The following is a 26,313-nucleotide window of genomic DNA, read 5'->3' as shown; positions in this document are numbered from 1 at the left end:
AGCCTCCACAGAATTCCTCTGATGCTTCTCTCCAGCAGGACCCTCTGAATTTGCCTGACCTTTGGCTCTTACATAGATACAAAACTCCCAATCCAACCCTGGGGGGAACAGAGGAAGCCGCCGTATGTTTAATTACAAGGATTTATGAATGAGAAAAGAAAAACTCTTAATTAGCAATAATTAAATGCTGAATGAATCCCAGTGTTGTAGTTGGTTCAGCTGCTTTCATGAAAACAGAACAGGCCATAGCTCAGTGGCAGAACACGTGCTTTGCATGCAGAAGGTCCCAGGTGCAATCCCGGTTGAAGGATCTTGGGTCTCCAGGCTGGGAAAAGCATAGCTGTTAATCGGAGTGGATGGTACTGGGCTAGATGCTAGATGCGCTGACGCTTTAGAGAGTATAAGGGAGATTGCTAGGAACTGGAGTTGTCTGTTGATTAGCCTACCTTTAGGGAGTCAGTACCGCTCAGTGGCAGAGCACGTGCTTTGCATGCAGAAGGTCCCAGGATAATATCCAGTTAGGAAGGTAGGAAGCTGCCTTATACCAAGTAAGACCATTGGTCCATCTAGCTGAGTATTGTCTACAATGACAAGCAGCAGCTCTCCAGAGTTTTAAGCAGGGGACATTCCCAGCTAGGGTTGCCAGGTTCCTGGCCTGAGACTGATCCTGTATCTTTAGGAGAAGAGAAAGTCAGCCAAGTGCAGGTGGTCTTGCGACACTGTAATGGGAAAAACCACAAAGTGGAATTCTCCCTTCCCCCTGCACAACTTTGAAAGATACAAAAGACCTCTTGGAGGCTGGGCCTGGCAACCAAGAGGTCTTCTGTATCTTTAAAAGTTGTGCAGCGGGAAGGGAGAATTCCACCTTGTGGTTTTTCCCATTACAGTCTTGCAAGAACACCTGCACTTGGCTGACTTTCTTTTCTCCTAAAGATACAGGATCAGTCTCAGGCCAGGAACCTGGCAACCCTATTCCTAGCCCTACCTGGAGTTGCCATTGGGGATTGAACCTGGGACCTTTTGGATGCAAAGCAGATCTTCTGTTTCACAACATGGACTGCTTTACAAAGCTGGAAACAATGCCTATTTTGCCTCTCATTTGTAGGCTCTTTGGCAAGGGGTGGGAGTATTTGTAGGAGTGGATTTGTGGAATGGTTGTGGGTATGGTCTTACCACTGATAGATCTATTCGCATTTCTGTCTGCCTTCTTATTTATCAGGAGAGAGGTCCATGGAGATCCCTCTTGAGAAGTCCTGCTCTGGGCTCCCATGGGTTGAACCACTCCAGGATGACCAGCCATTGGAAGCAAAGCCTCGCCCTCCCTTAAACGTCATGTCTGGTCTCTGCAGCTTCTAAAAAGCTCAAGAGCTCTCTCAGAGGCCAGGTGCCACCTCTTGCAAAGGTGAGTTGCTTTTGGGAGGGGTTCTAACGTGCATTTAGACACACAGGGCTGCCAACCCAATAAATCTTTCTTGGATATTTGCAGGCTGTTTCCTTGGGTTTTTGTAATGGAATGTTTCTTATGCTTGTCTTCAATTGATACAATTGGTGACTTTAAATATTGTAACTCTCATATAATCAAACTGAGCTATTTGTTGGATTGTTATGTTTTGAAATGATTTAGTATTTGATGGTTACTGATGTGGTGATTTGTATTCTGCTTCTGTTGTGAGCAGTGTTGAGCATATTTATATGAAACAGCAGCATACATATATTATTGTTATTTTGCTGCCTAAGGTGAAGGACCAGATTATCCCCTCCCCTTTTATGTACAGTATCCGACAAGACTGGCAGCTGAATCTTACTACAGCACTAGAAATGGAACAACATCCTCCTCTGTACTTGAAGGGCAGTAGACTATCTTAGGAAATGTGAAACTGGCTAGCCTAGGAGATTTTGGAGGGGGGGAGGATGGTGGTGGGGAGGACTGCTGCTGTCTCCTGACATCTGCCACCTAAAGCAGCTGTCTTACTCTGCCAGTTGGTAGAGCTGGCCCTTTTTAGATGCACAAACAGCACCGTCACCTCTTTTTACACAGGTCGCATCCACACCAGACATCTAAAGCACATTTAAAATGCACAGATTCCCACAAGGAATCCTGGGGACTGTAGGTTACTCCTCACAGAGCTACAACTCCCAGCACCCTCAACAAATTACAGTTCCCAGAATTCCTTGGGAGAAAGCACATGCTTTCACTGTGCGTTAAATGTACTGTGTTGTTGTGACCACAATTGCCTAGGACAACCATAAACGTGGGATGAAATTGCTGGCGTGAGTGGAGGATAGAGATGAAAGGATCTGTCAAATTTGGTTCTCTCTGTTTCTCATTTTTCCAATCTTAAATTCAGTTCTCCACATTTCTGCAGCAATTTGCTATGGCTTCAGCACCTTGGACATCTCCTTGAAAGTTTGGCCTAAAACTCGGAGTGGATTCCACTGCCACACCGACATGGAGCCACCAGCCGCCTCTATCTGGATGGTCTCAGTAACTGGGCTGGAAATGAAATAAGGAGTCAGGCTGTCCTTAAGATATCCTGAAGCCAAGTTGTTCAGAGCTTTGCACATTAACAAAAGAGTGTTTAATCTGGCCCAGTAGCATGTGGACAGCAGGTGTAGATGCTTTAGCAGGTGCTGTTGGCTGTCTGATCCGCTCAGCATCAGCTGGAGCTTTTGGACCAGGCCCAAGGGCAGCCCCACATACAGCACATTGCAGTAATCCAGTTTCAAGGTTCCTAATGCATGGACTACTGTGGCTATGTTATCCTGACCCAGATACAGCCGTAGCAGGCATTGTAGATGCAGTTGGTTAAAGGCACCCCTAGCATTTTCTTTTCCTGGGTCAGGGTTAGGCAGCCTACAACCCTCCAGATGTTGTTTGACTCATTTCCCATCTTCCCCCATCAGCATGGGCAATGGTCAGAGATGGAGGGAATTATAGCCCTGCAACCACTAGAGGGTCACAGGTTCCCCATCCCTGTCCTAGATGTTGCATCATTCTTGTGTGTTCATAGAATAGTAGAATTGGAAGGGTCCTATAAGGCCATCAAGACCAACCCCCTGCTCAATGCAGGAATCCAAATCAAAGCATTCCTGACATGTGGCTGTCCAGCTGCCTCGTGAATGTCTGCAGTGTCGGAGAGCCCACTACCTCCCTAGGTCATTGGTTCCATTATCAGTGTTCTGGGAGGCGATATTGGAAGACAGAGTAAAAACAGCAGTTGCAACAAATCAGTCTGTTAAGACCATTAGTAAAGATGAGAAGGAAAAAATTAAAGTGTATTCACTAACAGCATGCATAGCTCAGAGAGGGAGCTATATGGAGAGAGAAGAAAAGAAGAGATGTGTGGTCTGAGAAGAAGTAGGAAGAAGTGCTCAAACAAGCAAGCAAGTTACAAGGTGGTCAGTGAGAGGGACACAAAATCATTCTTCTTTCTGTCTAGCACCTCCCACTGGTTCAGGTAATAACTGCAAGCATTGTTGCCTCATTCCAGCACCCAACAGGGCAGCCACCATCTCCCCAGGAGAGTCTGGAAATAAATAAATAAATAAGACAGCTGTCGGAAGGGGGATGCTGAAGCACTTACTGTCCCCAGAGAAAGCTGAGCCCCACCATACCCCAGAGAAGTGACGGATGGGTACGCAACTGGGATAATGAAAACAAGTCATTTGTTGCTCCTTGCATTTGTTTTGTAAGGAAGAACCATTTGACTGAACAGCCCACTGAGTTCATTTTTTCTCATTTGCTATAAAATCAGTGCAGACGCATTCCATCTCTGGCACCTGATGCTGGTGACAAACTAGGGAGGAGGGGCATCCTGCGGTCATGTGGCTGGCCGCTGCTGCAGACCAAATGCCGGGCTAGGTAGAGCTGTGGCCTGATCCAGCAAGACAATTAGGAACATAAGGACTTGCTTTAGGGAAAGGGCATCACTCAGTGGTTGAGCTGTGCATCTGGAGATGCTGAGGACTGAACCTGAGATGCTCCACCACTGAGCCAAAGCAGCTCCTACATGGACCGTTGGTCTATCCCCACCTCAGTTTTGTTGTGATTGGCCACTGGTCTCTGGGGTTTCAGACAGGGGTCCCTCCCAGCCATGGGGCTTAACCCTGGGACCTTCTGCATGCCAAGCACCTGCTCTGCCACTGAGCTGCTTCTTTAAAACAAGTCTTTGGATGCACATTTACAACTGACTGATTATTTCCCCCCATTGTCAAGCCAACATTCCCTTTAGCAGTTTCCCTCCCTCTGTCCCTCTACTTCGCTCCCTCATTTGGAAATGCCACACCCAATGCGCTATACTTGCCTAGGGGGAGAAAGGCCTAGACTGTAACGCTGGCTAAACCCATTCTCTAATTGCTGTAATCTCTTGCCCATTAAATCTGATCACTCTCTTATCAGCATTAACAACTGCTAATTAGAGAGGCAGTAATAGGGGTGTGTTGCTTCAGAAGGCAGCGCTTAATTCCTTTTTTAAAAAAAAAACACAGCTGGGCACAAACATCCAAAAAAAAAGTCACCGAAACTTCAGTTCGGAAAAACTCTCTCCCTGGCCTCAGACTGGTGAAGTCTGGATGTGGTTATTCAAGCTCCTGAATGGATCCTCCATGCTCAGAAGCAAGTAATGGCGGCAAACTGTCGGAGTTGGTCATTGATTTCATGCCTTTTCTCGGGGAGATGGCTGTAGCTCAGTGGCAGAGCATCTACTTTGCATGCAGAAGGACCCGGGTTCAAACCCTGGTACCTCCAGGTAGGGCTGGGAGAGATCTCTACCTGAAATCCTGGAGAGCCACTGCCAGTCAGTGTAGACAATACTGAGCTTAGATCTGATTCGGTACACAGCATCTTCCTATGTTCTTCCTGTGCTTTGTGAGCTTCCTAGCAGGGCCTGTCTAGCTGAAGTTGGGAACGGGAGGCTAGATAACTGATCCAGCAAGGCAGTTCGCATGCCCAACAGGTCTTGCCCACTCATGCCTGCAGGACTACAGTGAGAGAGAGAGAGAGAGAGAGAGGGAGGGAGAGGGAGGGAAGGGAGAGAGAGAGGGAAGGGAGAGAGAGAGAGGCCACATTCACACCATGCATTTATCCCACTGTTATTCCACTTTAAGCAGTCATGGCTTCCCCCAAAGAATCCTGGGAAGTGTAGTTTGTGAAAGGTGTTGAGAGTTGTTAGGAAACCCCCTATTCTCCTCACAGAGCTACAATTTGCCATCGTGGTTTAACAGCCATTTCCTCTTTCCAGAAAAGTCTTGGGAATTGTAGCTCTATGCAGGGAACAGGAGTCTTCTAACAGCTTTCAGAACCTTCCCAGGATGCTTTGGGGGAAACCATGACTGTTTAAAGTGGAATAATAGTGGAATAAATGTCTGGTGTGAATGTGGCCGGAGAGGGACTCTGGGGACATCTCTGCCCTTTCTGCAGAACAGCATTGGGCCCACCTGCCTCCTTACAAATTCTTCATCCCTTTTTGCCCAGAGGGAGGAAGCACTTCTGAGAGTGACACTCTGCTGTTTTGGAAGAGGTTCAGGGCAAAGAAGGAGAGCTGACTTCTACCATGTGGCAGATGCACATAAGTGGATTTCAATTTGATTATGGGCAGTCAGATCTTAATTCAGTCTTTCCTTTAGGACAGCCTTTCCCAACTAGTGGGCCACTAGATGTTGTTGGACCACAATTCCCATCTTTCCTGACCATTGGCAATGCTGGCTGAGGCTGATGGGAGTTGTGGTCCAACAACATCTGGTGGCCCACTAGTTGGGAAAGGCTGCTTTAGGAGCAGAAGCAGAGACAATGTATCGACATAACTACTCCTCACTCTCCTTCCTTCCACCCTACCTCCACCCCACCCCCACTATGGACCCCTTTCCAGCTCCTTTTTTGAATGAATCCACCAGAGGCTGCTCTGAGCCCATTTCTGTAGGGATGTACGAAGGCAGAGTTTTCCATTCAGTCCTGTATTTGTCATGTGCAGCACTGTTTCTGTTCCTCTGCAGTTCGCCTTCCACCAAAAACTACGTTATTTGTTTCACTGTCTGCTGTGGTGAAATTTATTTATTTATTTATTAAATTTATGTCCTGCCCTTCCTCCCAGAAGGAGCCCAGGGCGACAAACAAAAACACTAAAAACACTCTAAAACATCTTAAAAACAAAAGACTTTAAATATATTAAAACAAAACATCTTTTAAAACATCATTTAAAAAACAGCCTTAAAAACTTCTTTAAAAGCAATTCCAGCACAGATTGGGATAAGGTCTCCACTTAAAAGGCTTGTTGAAAGAGGAAAGTCTTCAGTGGTGCTGAAAAGATAACAGAGATGGCACCTCTCTAATATTTAAGAGGAGGGAATTCCAAAGGGTAGGCGCCACTACACTAAAGGTCTGCTTTCTATGTTGTGCGGAACGGACCTCCTAATAAGACAGAATCTGATGCAGGCCATCACCTACAGAGTGCAGTGATTGACTGGACATATAAGGGGTAAGATGATCTTTCAGGTATCCTGATCCCAAGTTGAATACGGCGTTGTACACCAAAACTAGAACCTTGCATTTACGTAAAAGTATGTGAATTAAAAATTACATAAAAATCCATAAGTTACATTGTCATTAGGTTATTCTGCTGCATTCATTTCAGTGCAAAGGAAACACAACGCAAATGGGGGGAAATGTAATCAATTACATATCATTTGCAGACTGAGAACACCAGCAACAACAGTGACTACCAATCATATCCACTGAATTGGTTTCCATTCCAAACATGGGACAAATAAGCAAACATCAGCAATTTCCGCTCCTGTTTGCATTTTTGTCTTGACATCTGTACGTTCACCTTCCCAAAATCATTTCCAGGACAAGGATAGACTAACTCACTCCACCTGGTTCCAAGGAGTTCCTGGGCTGTTCCTTGGCTGTATTTACCCAACACTACAGGCTTAGCCCTGGTCTGGGCAAGCAGTTCACTGTGGGGCAAAACTGTTCCTGGGCCTGGGCTGGTCTCCTTTGGAGAGCAGGTGGTGGTAGTGGTGGGGTCACATTGCTAAATGAAAAAGGAAAAGGCTGCAGATAAAAAGCTAGCATGTCAAGGAGGAACTAGAAAGTTCAACTAGTTCCCCCCCCCCAATAGGAGGAACCAGTGGCAGCTAGTGGCTCCATGGCAGCGGGGCAGTGGAATCTGCTTTAGCACCTTGGACAGCTCCTTGAAAGTTCAGAATAAAGCCTGGAGCAGATTCCACTGCCCCACTTACATGGAGCCATTAGCCGCCACTGTGGGGAGCATTAAATTATGGAATCAGAGAGCCTAGTTCAACCCCTTGCTCAGAGTTAGGAATCCAGTCCTAGAGCACTCCCAACATTTGGCTGTCCAGACTCACCTGAAGGTCTCCAGCAAAGAAGAGTCCACCATTCCTCTAAGTGATCCATTCCATTATCTGTTCAAACTGCTCTTGCCTTCAGGACTTTTCTCCTAATGTTCAACCTAAATCTACCCTCCTGGATTTGTTTGTTTGTTTATATCCTGCCCTTCTTCCCAGCAAAGGAGCCCAGACCGTCTTTCCCCTCCTCTATGTGCCATGGTGGCTGGTGTCCATCAGGACTGGTAGGACAGAAGCCAGGGAGCCCAACAGTAGGTGGAGCCAAAGCCAATGGCAGGAGGAGCCGTGGCCATGATATTCTGTAGGGTGCAGTGCTATGAGCAGAGTTTCTCCAGATGATCGGGAAGAGCCATAGCGGAGTTGCAGAGCCTCTGCTTTTCATGCAGAAGGTCCCAGGTTCAATCCCCAGCAACTCCAGGCAGGGCTGGGGTAAAACCCTGCCTGAGGTCCTTGGAGAGCCACTGCCAGTCAGTGTAGACAATACTGAGCTAGGTGGACCAATGGGTCTGGGAATCAGTCTAAGGCAACCACCTACGTTCCTATGATCTAAGGTTCCCCTTAGAGAGGTGGGCTCTTTTGTACCTCTGCAAACCTTGGGGCTTTCCCAAAGCCACTGATACCTCCTTGTGGCACTTTTAGCCATATAAGCCATGGCACTCATAGCCTGATCATTGGAAATAGAAGGAATAATTTAAAGGGACAGAGTTCATGGTCTTGGAGGGACCGTTCATTTTTTACTTCATCATTGTCCCTTCTTCCTCCTCCTCCTCCTCCTCCTCCTCTTCTTCTTCTTCACTGCTGTCCCCCCCAAATCAAACCATATCCATAAATGGAACTCTGGGGGGGGCGATTTTCAGAAGAAGAAAATTAAAATTTCAGCGAGATGAATTTTGTGTCCCCCTCTGCTGCCCCTGCAATCCATTTAGCTCAGAAGCTTGCTATGCAAATACGATGTGGAGAAATAATTTGTGTTGTGTTTTTTTTTTTAAAAAAAACAGTCTTAATTCTTGTTGCTAAGCATATAACAGCTATCATCATTTAGGTATTAATCTTGCTAAATTCCATGTTTTACCTCGTGGTGTTTAAAATTCTGGAAATCCAGCAACACACCTAATTTGGATTTAAAAAAAAAAAATCAAATTAATTAAGATGTCTTCTTTCACTCTCTTATGTCCTCTCATTTCAGAGAACTGACTGGTTCTTACACTGCACACCCCTTCTTCTCTTAGGGACAGACAGACACACACACACATATATATGTATCTGAGAAGTGTTATATATATTTTTCACTGCTGCATTGTAAAACCTGCCAAACAGGTGCATGAACACGAGGATTGTAGGTGTGTTGCTGACTAGGACTTTCTATTCATGGTCATTAGATCAATTCTCTCAGTGTTCTGAAGAGGAGATCCAGGTTGGGAGATGAAAAGCTGGCATCTGCAACTATTTTATTTTATTTTATTTTATTTCCAGTTTCAACATGTGCTCCCCTAGGAGTGACAACAAGGGGTTAGTTAGAGATGAAAGGACTGTGCAGATGTTACTTTAGCGTCGACTTGCATATTATAGGGAGAGGAATCATGCCCAGTGCGCCCACTTGTGTGCACCGTCATGCGCCCCACGATATGCACATCTATGCAGAAGTAATGTCTTCACCATCCAAATGTCTCAACCCATAATCAGTAGTGAAGTGGTAAATTCAGAAGTGCAGTGTCCCTTCATGATAGTCACTGCCATGCCTCCTTCTAAGATTATAGAATAATCTGGCCAGGCTTGAATGCTGCTTTCTGCCTCTCTATCACTGTCACCATTTGATGGCCTTTGTCACTGTCAGAGATATTGCTTGAATTACTGAATTCTGTGTCAATACATTTATCTCCTGCTGCTACCAAACTGCTTGATGATGTAGATGGGACGCTGTCATCAGGATTCACATCTGCCTCCTCCCCCCCTTCTTTTTCTTGCTGCTGGGTTGAGAATGAGATCCATGTGCTAACAAGGGTCAGTCTTCCCAGTGGATCACACTCACCTTTCAATGCTGATTGGCTCCAATAAGCAGGAAAGGACCAGAAAGCATGTTAGAAGACACTTCGCAGTGGCTAACACATTCCCCTTTCATACTGATTGTTTCATAGGATGCTGGAAACATAGGGGCCCAACTGGGACCGGGCTCCCAAAAAAGAAAGGGGTCTAAGACCCCTTGAAACCATGGACAACTACACCCCTGCCCATACTGTAGTATTGGGTACTCAAAAATGGTTGTGGTGTGATCCTCTGTTAAGTGAGGCTAGCATGTCCTGCATTTCAGACTTGGGCATGAGTTCACAGGGGGGCTAGAGGGGCAGTTCTCCCACCCCATGAACAATAACCCCCAGATTCCCAGCTTTCTTTCTTTCTTAGAGTGAGTTTCTAGCATTTTAAGAACATGAGAGATGAGGCAAAATGCTTCTCATTTTTTAGTGCAAAATTAGCCCACTCCCCATTTTCAGTGTTTTACTTTGCCGCTTCCCCTGGAAAAATTGCTCAGGATACCCATGAAATTGGCCCTGGCCTTCTGAATTGACCTTGTCCTTAGGACATCCCCAGTCTAACACCAATCATCTCCTTCACACATGAGCATGCACAGAACTTCTGCTCAGTCATGTTCAGCCTCCTGCTATTTGGACATGTGAATTGCGTTATGTGAATGTAAATAAAGGATGATGACGACGATGTCAAATACATCATTTGCTTCAAAACAGAGTGCCTGCCTCAGTTTGTCCTCTGTTAATAATATTGGTGTTATTAATGCTATGTTTACTGGCCAACCATTTATAGAATCCTGGGGGTTTGGGATGATGATGATGATTACTACCCACCCCTCACTATCAGGTCCAGGACAGGTTACAATTTAAAATTCATTATTATTATTATTATCAACAACAGTTACAGGAATAGGGTGGGTCCTGAAAGCACCCATTTCAGGTGTCAAAGGCCAAGGCAAAGAGATGTGTCTTCAGCATACAGCACCTCTGTGGGGAGGGAATTCCATAACTTAGGGGCTGCCATAGAGAATGTCCTCTCCTGTGCCACCTCCACCACCCCAAACATCTCAGGGTGATGGAACTACAAGAGAGCCCCCTCTGCAGGTTTTAATATTCAAGAAGTTCAGCAGGGATGGATATAGTCTTTCAAATATTGACATGGAACCATCAGCTGTCACTGCTAATGTGAGCACCTTGCATTGGGCCTGGAAATGAACTGGCAACCAATTCAGCTTAGAAGCCATCTCATCTAACCCCCTGTTGTTCAATGCACAATTTGCAATGTAGAATGCAGCTGCAGAAATGACCATCCAGCCCTCTGCTCCAATGTCTCCCATAAAGAGAGTCCACCACGTTCAGAGAAATTCTGCTTCACGTCACAAACAGTCTTAATGTCTAGCTACATCTCTCCAGTTCCCACCCATCAGTGATTGTCCTGCCCTCTGGAACAACAGAGGACAAGTCTGTGCCATCGTCTGCAAAACAGGTGTTTGCTAGACAGGCCTGTGGCAAATAGCCCAGAATGGTTGGCTGATGACTGCTAATGATGAAGAGATGCTTGGAATTATTATTTTTTTAATAAGACACCCATCAAAAGGGTGTATGAGAGAGTTTGGGATGGGGGAGAAATTTAATTCAGTTCACATTTAAAGGGAGACTTTCTGAAACAAGATGCAAGCTGAAAAACACAGCCATCTCCTTTGAAATGTACACTTCTCCAAATTTTGCAGTGCAGTTTTCCAGCAGAGTCACATCTACCAAAGTGCATATTCTGAGGTAAAGTCTGCATAAAAATGCAAATTTTCATGAGAATAAGATGCAAAGTTGCATTATATTAGGGGTTATTGCTTTGCAAAAATGTGTATATTAGGCAACACTGAATACAAAAAAGTGCTTATTAGGAGAAATCCACAAACTGATGTGGAGAACTGAAGTTAAGATTGGAAAAATGAGAAACAGAGAGAAACTGAAACTGACAGATCCACCCATCCCCAGAGTGTGTGGTGGGGGTGGGGCTTGAGTTGCAGGCAGCCAGATTTCAGCTGAACATCAGGAAAAACTCCTATCTGTTAGAGCGGTACGGCAGTGGAACCAATGACCTAAGGAGGTGGTGGGCTCTCCAACACTGGAGGCCCTCAAAGAGGCAGCTGGACAGCCACCTGTTGGGATGCTTTAATTTGGATCCCTGTGTCGAGCAGGGGGTTGGACTTGATGGCCTTGTAGGCCCCTTCCAACTCTACTATTCTATGAGAGAGAGAGAGAGAGAGAGAGAGAGACGTTGGATAAGGTACCTCGCTCAGGTGTGGAAGGTATCTCCTTGCTGGTGATCTGATGTGAGGTAGTGGAACTGCTGCCTTTTAGGAGAGACTTTGCCTCCACTTACGCTCTCAATATGTATGTGTGAATAAACATTCCAGTCCTGAGTGATCTAAAGGAAATGCAGCCTGTGTAAAACTGCCCCCCTGGAACTCCTCACTATATTGTTGCTGTTGTTATAGCCCACCTTTCCTTCAAGGAGCTCAAGCTGGTGTACTTGGTTCTCCCCCTCCTCATTTTATCCTCACAACAACCCTGTGAGGGAGGTTAGGCTGAGAGACAGTGACTAGCCCAAGGTCACCCAGCAAGCTTCATGGCTGAGCAGGGGTTTTATTATGAGGTGCAAAGGCAACAGAAAACAGTGGCAATGAAGGCTCTATTAAGAAAAGAAGACACCTGCCTCCCTACGAATTAACATAGCAGGTTTTTGACAGTGGGTTTTTGGGCCTCTCAAAATCTGTGGCCGCTCTGCACTATTGTCTGAAATGCTGGCCCCGACTTCCCAGTGCTGGATTGATGGGGTATGAAGTGCAACTGGAATTTTTACATATCTGCCCCAATCTCCTTGCTGTGAGGACCAGTTGAGCTGTCCCGGTGTATACAAGTGCACTTGAAAAAAACTCAGCAAAGCTCAGATGGGCTGGCTGACATTCCAAAAACGTAGCAGCAGCGGCAGCAGGTGACAGAGCAGACTCTCCTGTTCCCTCCATCGCCCCCGACACAGACATTATGAGGCAATGGGGTGAAGGGTTGAGAGGGGCCTTGGGAGCTCCTTCGGAAGGGCTTGAAGTTCCTGGGACCTGGTGCCACAGATGACATCGTTGCTGCGCTCCACAAACAGGGAACCCAGGTTTGTTCTTCTTTTCATTTGAGTTGGGTTCCTTTTCTTTTATTGCTGGCCCAGTCTGCAGTTAGCATTATTATATGGCATTGCAGATGGGGGCGGATTCGCCACTCAGTTGCTGTAATGTTGAAAGAGGTGTGCCGCAGAGATGTTTCCCATCGCGTGAGGAGTCTCCATGCCTCTGATCTGTGCTCCTGTCATTTGCGAGGGCTTGGGGAATCATTCCTTATGGCAGGGATGGGGAACCTGTGGCCCTCCAAGTGTTGCTGAGCTTCAACTCCCATCAGCCCTAGCCAGCATGCAGATGGTGGAAGTGTATGCATTTATTGCATTGATATCCCACCTTTCCTCAAGGAGGCTCACATGGTTCTTCCTCTCCCCATTGTATCCTCACAACAACCCTGTGGAGTAGGTTAGGCTGAGAGATGATGACCGGCCCAAGGTCACCCAGTGAGCGTCATGGCTGAGTGGGGGTTTGAACCCAGGTCCTAGTCCAGCACTCTAGCCACTACACCATGCTGTCTCTCGTGGGGCTCTGGCCTTTTGTTTTTACTGTGCTAGCACATTCTTCCGTAAGCTGTTGCTTGTGGTGCTGGAGATAGGATCAGGCTGCTGGCCCTTTTTTAAAAAAACAGTAAAAAGAGGGCAAGGCTGGAATTTTTGCTCTTTCTTTCCAATTGCCCGAAACAAGTGTAACCGGCAGCGATTCCTATCGAAATCAATATCTGCTAAAACGATCTGTGGAACAGGAACAGAAAATGCCACCCACACGCCAACACTCACACCTAATTTAGTTTACAACTGCAACCGTGGCCCTGAGGCCAGGGCAAACAGCAAATATCCACAATTGGATGGCTATATATATATATATATATATATATAAAATTGGTTTTAAGTTCAACCTCCTAGAGTCACAGTGCAAGAGGAAGCTGTAATCAGAACAAAGCCTTTAACGTGACCTGGGTATACTAGTGAAACATTTCACAGGGGACTCTGCCAAAAGCCAGCACAGTGTAATTATCCTGAGCGAGGACATTTTAAATGTGCGACTTGATCCAGTTTGCCGTTTAGAGCAACCTTGGCCAACCTGGTGCTGTCCAGATATTTTGGACTGCAGGGGCTGATGGGAGTTCTAGTCCAGAATATCTGGGAGGAGCCAGATCAGGGAAAGAGTCTGGCATTCAGACATGCAAGGAGAGGTGAAGGCAGAAGGAGAGGATTGGTCTCCTGGTTGTCACAAGGGCGTGTAACTGTGCATTGAGACAGACTTTTCCTTGCTCCTGTCCCTAGGAGATGTGGCATTTGGGGGAAGGGGGAGCTCTTTGACAAGTGAACGCAGGGGGGATTAAAGCAGATTTTCCCACTGCACAAAATCCCCATCAAAAACACAGCACTAAAACAAAAGGGGGGGAGCTGATCTACGCTTCTATTACTCTATATTTGGATTCCTGCATTGCGCAGAGGGTTGGACTTGATGGCCTTATAGGCCCCTTCCAACTCTACTGTTCTATGACTCTATGAATGAACACACACAGCATGCTTTGCTCTTTGCTTACGCACTGTATCACGGGCAATTTTTTCATAGGAATCAGTAGTTCTTATTTACGGTGACGATTCATTTATGGTTCAGCCACTAAACAGGCACACAGAAAGGAGCACTTTAAAGGTCCAGTGTGGTGTAGTGGTTAAGGTGCTGGATTGTGACCTGTGAGACCAGGGTTTGAATCCCCACATAGCCATGAAGCTCACTGGGTGACCTTGGGCTGCCTCTCAGCCTCAGAGGGAGACAATGGCAAACCCCCTCTAAATACCGCTTACCATGAAAACCCTATTCATAGGGTCGCCATGAGTCAGGATCGACTTGAAGGCCGTCCATTTCCATTTTTTGAGGATACAATGAAGCGTTATCTGCCTGAAGGTGAAGTTGAAGAAGAGGAGGTTCCAGACAAAAAGGAGGAGGTGCTTTAACATGGTTTGGGCTGTTTGTTTTAAGTATGGAAAGTCTGAGTGCATCCTATCCTTATATCATTTCTGTCATTTAAGTGCGTAATAAACACATACACCTAATGTGCCCAAGTATCCCATTTTCTGAACTGCACATTATGAGCTTTCCAACTGCACAATTTTTATTTCCAATTCCACATTCTGGACCCAAGAGCATAGTTAAAAAAAACAAACCTTGAGTGAAAGGTCTTATGTCCTCCAGTTCCCCTTCCATCTCTCAGAGCTTTACAAAAGTACTTCTCCCGCACCAATGAAATTGTTAGGAGGGTTAGACTGACAGTCGCAATAAACAAACAAATGTGTGGTTCACAATATTAAAGAGCATATTTATTTATTTACTTACTTATAAAATTCCTAGTCTGCCTTTCTACAATTTGGTGCTAATGGCTTACAAGTGTTTTGAGTATAAAACAATAACACATCCTATAATAAGATATTCCATTATGATGAACATAATTTTTAAAATCCCATAATAATAAGACAGGACACACTCTGAACCAAACTAAACACTCGCACACAAACAATTAAATCGTTTAAAACATTTTTGTTAACAAAACATTCAATTTAGTTTAAAGCCAGCAATGTCTCAAAATAAAAAAATAAAGCAATGGTGATGAAAGCATATCTATCAATCAAGCTTCTCAGATGGAGAATTGCCTGTAAAAGCAAATCTATTTGTGAAGAACTTAGGAAACTATGTCATACCAAATCAGGCCATTAGGCCATTAAACTCAGTACTGTCGACACTGACTGGCAGTGGCTCTCCAAGGTTTTAGGCAGGCAGCCTACATGGAGATGCTGAGGAGTGAACCTGGGACTTTTGCGTGCAGATACCCAACCAGATACCATGGAGCTATAGCCCATCTCTTAATAAATAGAAGTAAGATTCCAGCCCTCATGGGTCTGAAGTAATTCTCAGCACCTGGTATTCATAAGCATACTGACTCTGACAGTAAATGCAGAATATAGTGATCATTTCAAGTTCAAGGTTCTAGTTTTGGTGTACAAAGCCCTATACAGCTATGGACCAGGATACCTGAAAGATTGTCTTACCCCTTATATACCCAGTCGATCACTGCGCTCTGCAGGTGAGGGCCTGCTGCAGATACCATCTTATCAGGAGGTTCGTTCTGCACAATATAGGAAACAGACCTTTAGTGTGGTGGCACCTACCCCGTGGAATTCCCTCCTTTTGAATATTAGGCAGGTGCCGTCTCTGCTATCTTTTTGGCGCCTTTGGAAGACTTTCCTCTTTCAACAAGCCTTTTAAGTTGAGACCTATCCCAGTCTGCGTCTGTGTTGGGATTGCTTTTTAATACGTTTTTTAAAAAACAATGTTTTTTAACCCTTTTTAAAAGATGTTTTCAGAGCTGTTTAAAAAATGTTTTTAACATTTTGTTTTGGTGTATTTTAGGGTCTTTTTTTTAATGTGTTTTTAGCGCTTCTGTTTGCCGCACTGGGCTCCTGCTGGGAGAAAGGGCGGGATATAAATCAAATAATAAATATATAAAAAATAAATAAATCATGGCTAATAACCATTGTTTCTCCATGAATTTGTCTAAACCCCTTTTAAAGCCATCCATGTTAGTAGCCATCATTGCATCATGTGGGTGTCAATTCCATTGTTTAACTATTTGCTGTGTAAAGAAGGCTCCGCCCCTTCAATCTTCCAACGTTCAGTTTCATTGGATGTCCACATGTTCTAGTATTATGGAAGAGAGAGGAAAATCTTATCTGTAGTCACTTGACTTTATTACCTTCTCAATGCCAGGCTTTTAAAGCTTTGTATCTTTACCTGTTTTAATTGCTGCTTCGTTGCTGATTTTATGATGATCAGTTTGTTTTGCTGTATTGTATTGATTTCGCTGCATTGACTATATTGACATTTGTAATGTATTTTGGACTGGGAATCATTTGGTGAAGGGCACTAGGCAGACACACAATCAATCAAGTTGCATATTGTGGTTCAGGATTTCCTTGCACAGGGTGCTGCTCAGTTCTGGACACCCTGAGCCTCAGCAAGATTGGGATCATGGGAGTTGTCAAATGGTTGGAAACCACAGACAAATTGGGGAGGGGTGAGAAAGTTCTACATGCCCCCTCTATCCATCTCAGATAGCATTAGGGCAAAACTATGTTATGTTCTTTTCTTTATTAAAAAAAAGCTAGTTTTATTTTGAAGTAAAAGCAGCCACTCCAGAACATGAGTCTGATTCGGAATGAGGCCCTGTACTGGTTTTCTGACCCCAATCCTTCCAGCTGTTTGTTACCTGTTCCCCTCCTCCCATACTTTTGCATTGCATTTCCTTTTCACTGAATGGGTTGGAATAACATCATGACAACATTTGTTGTTGTTATGTGCCTTTAAGTCGATTATGACTTATGACGACCCTCTGAATTAGTGTCCTCCAGTAGCATGTAATATACCACCCTGATCAGATCTTGCAAGTTCAGATCTGTGGTTTCCTTTAAGGAATCAATCCATCTCTTGTTTGGCCTTCCTCTTTTTCTACTCCCTTCTGTTTTTCCCAGCATTCTTATCTCCTCTAGTGAATCATGTCTTCTCATGATGTGTCCAAAGTATGATAACCTCAATCATCATTTTAGCTTCTAGTGACAGTTCTGGTTTAATGTGTTCTAACACCCAATTATTTGTCTTTTTCGCAGTCCATGGTATGCGCAAAGCTCTCCTCCAACACCACATTTCAAATGAGTTGATTTTTCTCTTATCCGCTTTTTTCACTGTCCAACTTTCACATCCATACATAGAGATCGGGAATCCCATGGTCTGAATGGTCATGACTTTAGTGTTCAGTGATACATCTTTGCATTTGAGGACCTTTTCTAGTTCTCTCATAGCTGTCCTCCCCAGTCCTAGCCTTCTTCTGATTTCTTGACTATTATCTCCCTTTTGGTTAGTGACTGTGCCAAGGTATTGATAATACTTGACAAGTTCAATGTCCTCATTGTCAACTTTAAAGTTACATAAATCTTCTGGTGTCGTTGGAAGTGGGCAAGAGCAACTCATGTTTTGTTCTTTTGTTTACGTTCCAGAAGGGAGATAGAGTTAGGGTCCTCCAGATGGATAGGCTTGACTACCTTTACCTGTGATGCTCTGACTGACTTCCTTCCTTTGCAGACTGATATGCTTAGGGAGTCTTATTTGCCCCTCCTCCTTCTGCCCTTTCCCCTCTTCTCTTCTCCGACTGTCCAAGAGAGAGGAGACACCTTTGTCTCTTCTCTCTCCCTCCTGAGCCATGAGGGCAACTCCCACATCTGGGCATTGCACCTCCAACTTAGTTAAGTTAGTTAGAACTAGGTATGCCTTTCTATCTACTCTGTATTTCTATAAATAAAGTAGCTTTTCTTATTTTACTAAGTCTTATGTCTCAGTGATCTCAATGCAGTGTAAAAGCCTGCTACTTAGGTAAATACACACACTGGGACACATACATCTCAGACCGTTGATCGCTGCTAATATCATTTATATAAATTTACATAACAGTCATTACTTTAGTCTTCTTGACAGTCAGCTGTAGTTCTGCTTGTGCTTTCCTCTTTAACTTTCAACAGCATTAGTTTCAAATCGTCCTGGGCTCCTGCTGGGAGGAAGGGCGGGATATAAATAAAAAAAAATCAATCAATCAATTTATCAATAAAACAAATCATTACTGGTTTCTAAAATACTTATTTAATTTTGACACAGCAGACAGTGAGACAAATAATGTAGGTTTTGGTTGAAGACGAACTGCAGTGGAACAGAAACAGTGCTGCATGTAACGAATACAGGAGGGGATGGAAAACTATGCCATCCAAATAGTTGCCTATCCCTATTTGAAACAGACCCCTTAGTTACTATTTTTTTAGAAGGCTACAGGCAGTGGAGGCTGGTGACTCTGATGTCAGTGGGGCAGGAATCTACTCCAGGTTTTAGTCCAAACTTTCAAGATGTCCAAGCTACTGCACCTTGGTCATCTCCTTGAAAGTTTGGACTAAAACCTGGAGTGGATTCACTGCCCCACTGACATCAGAGCCACCAGCCTCCACTGGCTGCAGGGGATATGTTTGGGGTTAAATTGGGGGGATTTCAGGGATGTTTGTGGATTTCATTCAGAACTCCTTACCTCCCTCCCCCCAAAAAGCACTGGTGTAGGCTGGTTCCTAACTGAACATAGTCCTGTGTGCCACACCCATGATCAGTGAAGTGGTGCACCACAGACACATAAACAGAAAAGAAAATCTTCTCCTATCTTTTCTCCTGAACTGGAAATGGAGGTTTTCAATTGAGAATTAGGAGTGCAGAACTATGCAGAACTCCAGTCCTTTCTGTCTCCAGACAGGATGCCACCCTCTGTAGAACCTCATAAAGCAAGTATGGGAAAACTTTGGCCCTCCAGATGGTGCTGAACTACAACTCCCATCAGCAGCAGCAAGTATGGCCCATGTCCAGGAATGATGGGAGTTGTAGTTCAGCAACATCTGGAGGGCAAAGGTTCCCCATACTTGGCCTAAAGGGACTGAAACCAAATATTTTCCTAAATTGAAAATGTGGAAATGTTTTAGAGTTAGAACAACTTTTTGACTTTTGAACCTCTTCAAATTTCACTTTTGAAATGCAGATTTGAGGGATGCATTTAAAAAAATGAACAGGGAGGAAACGTAAACCTTAGCTTTTATGGATGCATTATTTAAAGAACAATAGGAGTGTACCAACTTGTTGTTGTTGTTATGTGCCTTCAAGTTGATTACAACTTATGGTGACCCTATGAATCAGTGACCTCTAATAGCATCTGTTATAAACCACCCTGTTCAGATCTTGTTAGTTGACGTCTGTGGCTTCCTTTATGGAATCAATCCATCTCTTGTTTGGCCTTCCTCTTTTTCTACTCCCTTCTGTTTTTCCAAGCATTATTGGCTTTTCTAGGGAATCATGTCTTCTCATTATGCATCCAAAGTATGATAACCTCAGTTTCATCATTTTAGCTTCTAATGACAGTTCTGGTTTAATTTGTTCTAACACCCAATTATTTGTCCTTTTCGCAGTCCATGGTATCCGCAAAGCTCTCCTCCAACACCACATTTCAAATGCGTTGATTTTTCTCTTATCCGCTTTTTTCACTGTCCAACTTTCAGATCCATACATAGAGATCGGGAATACCATGGTCTGAATGATCCTGACTTTGGTATTCAGTGATACATCTTTGCATTTGAGGATCTTTTCTAGTTCTCTCACAGCTGCCCTCCCCAGTCCTAGCCTTCCAGTTTCTTGAGTACTGCATGCTGTTATTGCAAAATTCAGCAATATCCATCATTGAGATTTCTTTAAAAAAACGAAATTAGCATAATGTGCATGCAAATCTTTGCAAGCACATACAAATCAGGAGGAAAACTGCACACCATAACCGAGTTGCATAGTGTTCCTCCCCCTCCCCCGCCAGTCCCGGGTTCATGTCAGCTTCCCTTTTTTTGTGCTGGATCCAAAACTAGACTGACTGGTGACAGGACGGCAGGGACAAAAGGCAGAGCAGTGCCGTGCTGGCATGCCTCCTCCCTGCACCCTTTTGGGAGGGCACCTGAACCACTGCAAAAAAAGACCAAAAAAAGAGAGCAACCCCTCCACACTTCTTGGCAACCAGCAACGGTGTGCCATTTCAGCGACGACAATTCCGCTGTGGCCGAGCCAGCCCCTCCTCCCCTCCGGCAGCAGAGCTCTTGAACTTGGCAGCCGGGCTTCCCCGCTGCCTTCCATTGTTCCAGAACAAACCCAGGCCGAGCCCATCAAATGACTGTGAAGCCCAAAGAGGCAGAAAGGTCTGGGCGATCGGGGGAAGGGGGGGTGGAGAGCAGGAGGGTGGTCTGTGCTGCAAGCCCAGCTCCTCGTCCCTGTGGCTGCTCCGGTCCCTTTAAGACGGCTCCTTCTGTTCCCTGGGCAGGCAGAGAGAAGCAGCCTTTAGGAAGAGAAGGCGGGCAGAGGAGCTGCAAGGCGAGGGGAGCAGCCGCGCAGGCAGCTCGTGAAATTGCGCCGGCCTTTACTCCCCATTTTTTCCGGGTTCCAAAGGGCACCGACCCAAGGCGCCCCGCCATGGATGTCCAGTCCTCTTGACCTCGCCGGATAACTGATCCCCTCCTTCAATTTCACCGGCAGCGGGGGCCGGGGGCCGGCGGCTTTCCCCTCTGCAAGAAGTTTGCAAAGGAAGGCGGACCCGCTTGCTCGACTCGGCGGCGAAGTTCGCGCGGGATGCCAAGCGAGCGGAGCCCGGCGGGTCCTTCTTGAGCCCGCCCGCCTGGATCTCCAAGGGCTGAGGCGCATGGCAGGGATGCGTCCCGAGCAGGAGCACGGCTGGATCCCCGACAGCGCCGGGGGATTCTTACGCGTTCAGGAGTGAAGGCTCGCGCCCGGTCCTCTCTTGTGGCTCTTGCGTCCTGAGCTTCTGCCGTTCCGGAGGAAGGGCCCCGGATCTAACCCAGGATGAAGAGGATCTGGTACCTGGTCACGCTGATCCTGACAGGTGAGTGGAAGCTCCCTCGGAGGGACTTGTCGGCCCCGGGCTCGTGGCTGGTCTCTGCGCCGCGTGGTCGTGCGCCTGCCTGGAGGCGGGTAGGGTCGCAAGGTGGGGGAGGACTCGTTTTCTGCCGGGGCTCCCCTGAACGGGTCTCCCCACCGGCAGGGCTTGACCCACCTGGAAAGCCCGTCAAGGAGGTTGTCAGATGTTTGTGTGCGTGGGGGGGGGGGTCGTCTGGGAGGCAGCCTTGGCGAGATTGGGCGATTCCCTTCCGAGCGGCTGGACCTGTTTCTCTGATCCCTTGCTGTGGTGGGGCTGGATCGGCTTCCTTGAACAGGTCGCCCCCAAATCCACCCTTTGGCCGCTCGTTAGCTATCCCGATTGTGTGGGTCAAACACGGCGGAGGTGAGTGGGTTGAGAGGCAGTGCGTTGGTCTCGAGTGCTCCGGAGGACGCGTCCCAAATGCAGCCTCAGATTCTGGGGAAGGGGCTTCGGATCACGAATCTGCTCCAAAAACAGAGGAGAGACTTATCCGAATCTGGATTCACATGCGGTCTTGGCGGCAGCTGTTTCAAAGCAAGGAGCCTGTTATTGTTGTTATTTTCTCCGAAGGGTGGGGGATGTCGTTCGACTCGATTTAAACATCCTTCGATGCTCAGGCACATTCGGGGGAAGCAGGTTCCGTCGAAAGGCAGCGGGGCTTATGTCTTGAAACGGCATGTGTTTACTTGGAAGTAAAGCCCACTGGTTCCTGCTGAGCTTGCTTCCAACTTGAATCTGGCGCACGCGAAGCACGGTGTTCGGCTTTCAGCCCGAACTGTTCTGGAGCCGGCCGTGGGATCAAGAAAGGGGGATCGCTCCTCGCTTTGCACAGAGACGCCCTCACTTGCTGGAAGGCCCGGGGAAAGGAAGCGATTCGGTTATTTAATTGCACACAATCACTTAATGGTATTGACTGAAGAAATGGGTCTAGCTGATCCGGGCGAGGGGGAAATTGCTCATCAGTCATTCTCTAGACGCAATTAAAATTGCGTTCCCTGAACTCTCTAGATTTCCCTGGCTTGTCGAAATTTGTTTTTCGAATTTTATCTAGATTTCCTTGGCTTTTCGTTGTCATGCAGAAGGACTTCACACGCTCAAAAGTGATGCCAGGACCAGAGACGAAGAAACACACACACACACACGCCTTACCCCTCCGGGCTGGCTTGCAGTTGAGCCGACTCCCGTTTACACGATCAGGTGCTCCCACGGTCTGGTGAGCAAACGTGGGCGTGAGACCTCACGCAGCTACAGGCCACAGTTGTATTTTATGTGGGAGCCCCTGATCCTGTAGCTTAAGGAAGTGCATAGAGCTCTTCAACCCTGGGAGCCCCCCCCCCAAGAACATAGGGTTAATCCATCACTGTGAAAATAGGATTCCTGTACTTTCTGATGAGATCGCTGGTTGGGAGGTGCGTATGGGAAGTGGAACTGTATGCAATGGGTCAGGACAGGTAACAGGGCCATATTTTCTAAAGAGTGGTGTGCTGTCTGACCAAAGGGAGGCCAGGAGCCAGTCTTCACACTGGTGTCCACAAGAAAGGTGGGATGCCATTCAGTGGTGGCTGGTGGATCCATATCAGTGGGGCAGTGGAATCCACTCCAGGTTTTAGCTGGAAACACCTAGGGCAGCTCCTTGAAAATCTGGACTAAAACCCAGAGTGGGTTACACTGCTCCGTTAACAAGGATCCACCAGCTGGCACTGGCACCATTTCCCCTGCCCCCCCCCACTCTGGGGCACCACAAAAGCTGCTGCTCACTGTCAGAGGCATTGTGCTTTTTATCAATCACATTTGCATCCTGCCTCCCCCCTCCCCCTCCCCAAAACTCAGGATAGCATCCAATGGGGTTTTTTCCTGTTCACAAGGAATATCCTGAAAGAAACGGGCCCACAGTAACTCAGTGAGTGTCATGTAGGGATGTGGGAGAAATTCATTTTGTTCGCATTTGGAGGCAAACTTCCCAAATGTGCACTTCCTGGACCAATCCACAAATGGAAACGTAGCTCTCCTTTGAAATGTGCACTTCTCTGGATTTTGTGATGCAGTTCTCCAGCCAGAGATTGCATATAAAAAACTGTTATATCTTAGTGAAAATAAAATACAGAAATGCATTATATTCGTGGGAACCTGTTTGCAAAAATGCTTATACTCAGTGACGGCTGGTGGCTTCATGTCAGTGGGATCAGCTCTTGGTTTTAGTCCAAACTTCCAAAAAGCACCTTTGACAGCTCCTTGAAAGTTAGGACTAAAACCCAGATTGGATTCCACTGCCCCACTGACACGGAACCACCGCTGGATCAGAAGCATAGAACCAATTTACATGAATCCTTTGGACAGGCCCTTCTAGTTTCAAACAACAACTTTGTGAGGTGGGTCACAGATACCCCCAATAGACAGGGAAAGTACTGAGAGTGCATCTAGATGCAAATACAGCATTAAAATACTATGCACACCAACAATTTAACACAGTAGTAGCAGTAATATCGGGGTTCAACTGATTCCCTATTAAAATACTGGTGATGTGATTTAAAGTGCAGCATGAATGGGAGGGATTTCAAATTCCATCAGCTGCACTTGCTGCCCTATTTTTAAATCTGTTTTTCTTCAAGCATGGCTACTTCCAGTCGCCAAGCCAAGCCTCAACTGGGGGGTGAGAGGTTTTTACAAGCTGTTTTAAAATGGGTGAGAAAAGGGGATTCATCACTTCTTCCCTTGCACTCATCCGTGATGAGCTTTCAGTCACTCAATCCCACCTGAGCACTTTGTGGCAAAGAGGTGTAGATCCGTGGCAGCGCATTTGCTTTGCATTCAAGGTGTCCCAGTCTCAATCCCCAGTCTCTGCACATATGCAACACCGAGATGGTCATGATGATCTGACTTAGGAGGAGGAGGCATCCTACGCATGAGGGTCTCCTACCTTCATATCTGACTTGTCCAAGAAGATCCATGGAATCCTTCACAAAGCTGGAAAATGATGTCTATCACCAGCATTCTGTGCAGTTTATGCAGTAGCACAGGTGCCTCCTCCCAAACCCTGTTTAGAATCCAAATCATCTTCCTTTCCTGATCCCTCCACAGGGCCGTGAATAATACTCTGCAACCCCTCCCCCCTCCCTCAAACATTCAAATGCTGCACCAACCTTGTCTACACCAAGACAACCCAAGATCCTCTGACCTGAATGGATTGTGCAAGTTAAACCTAATTAGGAATTTTGGAGATTTGCAGGATTAATTTGGCTTATAGTCATAGAGACACAGAACTAGAAAAAGCCCTCTGGCCACTTCTTTCCTAATCACAGGTATTGATGAGCCACAATCTTACACGCACACCATAGGAACAGAGGAGTCTACACTGCACTGTCAGACTGTTAGGTCCATCTAACTCAGTACTATCTGCACTGACTGGCAGTGGCTCTCCAGGGTTTGAGGAAGGGGGCATTCCCAGCCTTTCCTGGAGATGCCAGGGATTGAACCTGGGACCTTCTGCATGCAAAGCCGAAATTCAACCACTGAGTTATGGCCCCTCTGCTATGTAGGAAGCTATCTCGCACCAAGTCAGACCGTTGGCCCATCTAGCCCAGTATTGCCAACACTGATTGGCAGCAGCTGTCTAGGGTTTCAGGCAGGGGTCTTTCCCTGTGCTACCTGGAGATGCCAGGGATTGAATGCAGGACCTTCTATGTGCAAAGCAGATGCTCTGCTGCAGCCCTTCCCCAAACAACCAGCACCTGAAATTTTCACCAAGCTATGCCCTCATTGTCTGAAGCTTGTAATTACGATCATAAGGACCGGTGCTTTTTTGGTTAAAAAAAAAAATGAGGAGGTGCTCCTCACATCTTGATAAAAGTGCTGTAGATACCAACACAAAATGGTTGGCATGGACAGCAAAAGTGGAGGTTCCTGTGATTCTGAATTCTGTGCCTAATAATTCCATGACTTCATGGCATGATTAAAGAAGCTCAGGTGGCAGATGCACAGCCCTCATAAACAGGGCCGACTCAAGGGTAGAGACAGCAGAGTCTGACCGTTCCAGTTTCGCTTTCTTCTCTTGCTGCACCGGACACCAAATCAAAATACTGAACATTGTGGAAGCAGTTCGTTTAGACATCTGCCTAGATCATAGAATCATAGAATAGTAGAGTTGGAAGGGGCCTATGAGGCCATCAAGTCCAACCCCCTGCTCAATGCAGGAATCCAAATCAAAGCATTCCCGGCAGATGGCTCTCCAGCTGCCTCTTGAATGCCTCCAGATTCTTGAAGGGATCAGATCCTTTCAACTGGGACTCTGTTCAGGGAAGGGAAGGGTGAACACTTTTGGGTGTGCTCCTGGACTCAGCTCTGAACTTGGAGGCCCAGGTCTTGGCCGTGGCCAGGAGTGCCTTTGCCCATTTAAGACTAGTGCGCCTGCTGCGCTCATTCCTGGAAATGCCTGATTTGACTATGGTGATGCATGCCTTAGTTACATCCCGTTTAGACTACCGTAACGCACTCTACGTGGGGCTGCCTTTGAAGACTGTTCGGAAACTTAAACTGGTACAAAGAGCTGCAGCCAGAGTATTAACAGGGGCTGGTTACAGGGACCATACAACTCCCTTGTTACAACAGCTCCACTGGCTGCCAGTTTGTTTCCGGTCACAATTCAAAGTGCTGGTTTTGACCTTTAAAGCCCTATACGGCCCAGGTCCAGGCTATTTGTCAGACCGTATCTCCCTATACGAGCCTGCCCAGGCCCTGAGATCTTCAGGAGAGTCCCTTCTCTCAGTCCCAACACCCTCACAAGTGCGATTGGTGGGGACGTGAGATAGAGCCTTTTCGGTGGCTGCTCCTAGGTTCTGGAACTCCCTTCCTAGGGAGGCACGAATGGCTCCCTCTTTGCCATCCTTCCGTCAGCAAGTAAAGACTTTTTTATTCCGACAGGCCTTTGGGATAGAAGGTGTTTAGGGCTCTACAAGGCTTGTTTTATTGTTTTACATTATTATCTGTATTATTTTAAATTGTTTTTAGATTTTTTTTAATAATTTTTATTCAAATTTTCAGAAGACAAAAAACAAAATCAAACAACAAAAACATAATAATACAATAAAAAATCTTCTTGACTTCCGATTTGCCGCAGATCAGCTATAAGTATATAATATATATCAAACATGTCCATTAATACATGCAAGATCACTTTTCTCCATAGGCTATCTTAATTAATCGTCAAATTGTTTTTAGA

The 26,313-nt window shown here is 46.1% G+C and overlaps 1 protein-coding gene across 3 annotated transcripts in view; it reads left to right on the top strand.

The window, feature by feature from the left end:
• Positions 1–1,342: 1,342 nt before the first annotated feature.
• Positions 1,343–26,313, top strand: part of GFRA4 (GDNF family receptor alpha 4) — a 201,928-nt gene continuing 176,957 nt past the window's right edge. Inside the window, exon 1 of one of the 3 annotated variants that reach the window (XM_061583560.1) lies at positions 1,343–1,402. Coding sequence is in view for 2 of the 3 variants with exons in the window: in XM_061583559.1 (XP_061439543.1) it covers positions 21,023–21,062 (40 nt within the window). In the remaining variant the exon portion in view is untranslated. Of the gene's footprint in view, positions 1,403–20,842; positions 21,063–26,313 lie in introns of those variants that run through there. The other 2 variants (XM_061583559.1, XM_061583561.1) reach the window with 2 other exon arrangements.

This window comes from Rhineura floridana, chromosome 9 (assembly GCF_030035675.1).
Source record: "Rhineura floridana isolate rRhiFlo1 chromosome 9, rRhiFlo1.hap2, whole genome shotgun sequence".
NCBI classification, from domain to species: domain Eukaryota; kingdom Metazoa; phylum Chordata; class Lepidosauria; order Squamata; family Rhineuridae; genus Rhineura; species Rhineura floridana.
Note: the sequence above shows the minus strand (reverse complement) of the source record. Positions and strands in the feature narration are given on the sequence as shown.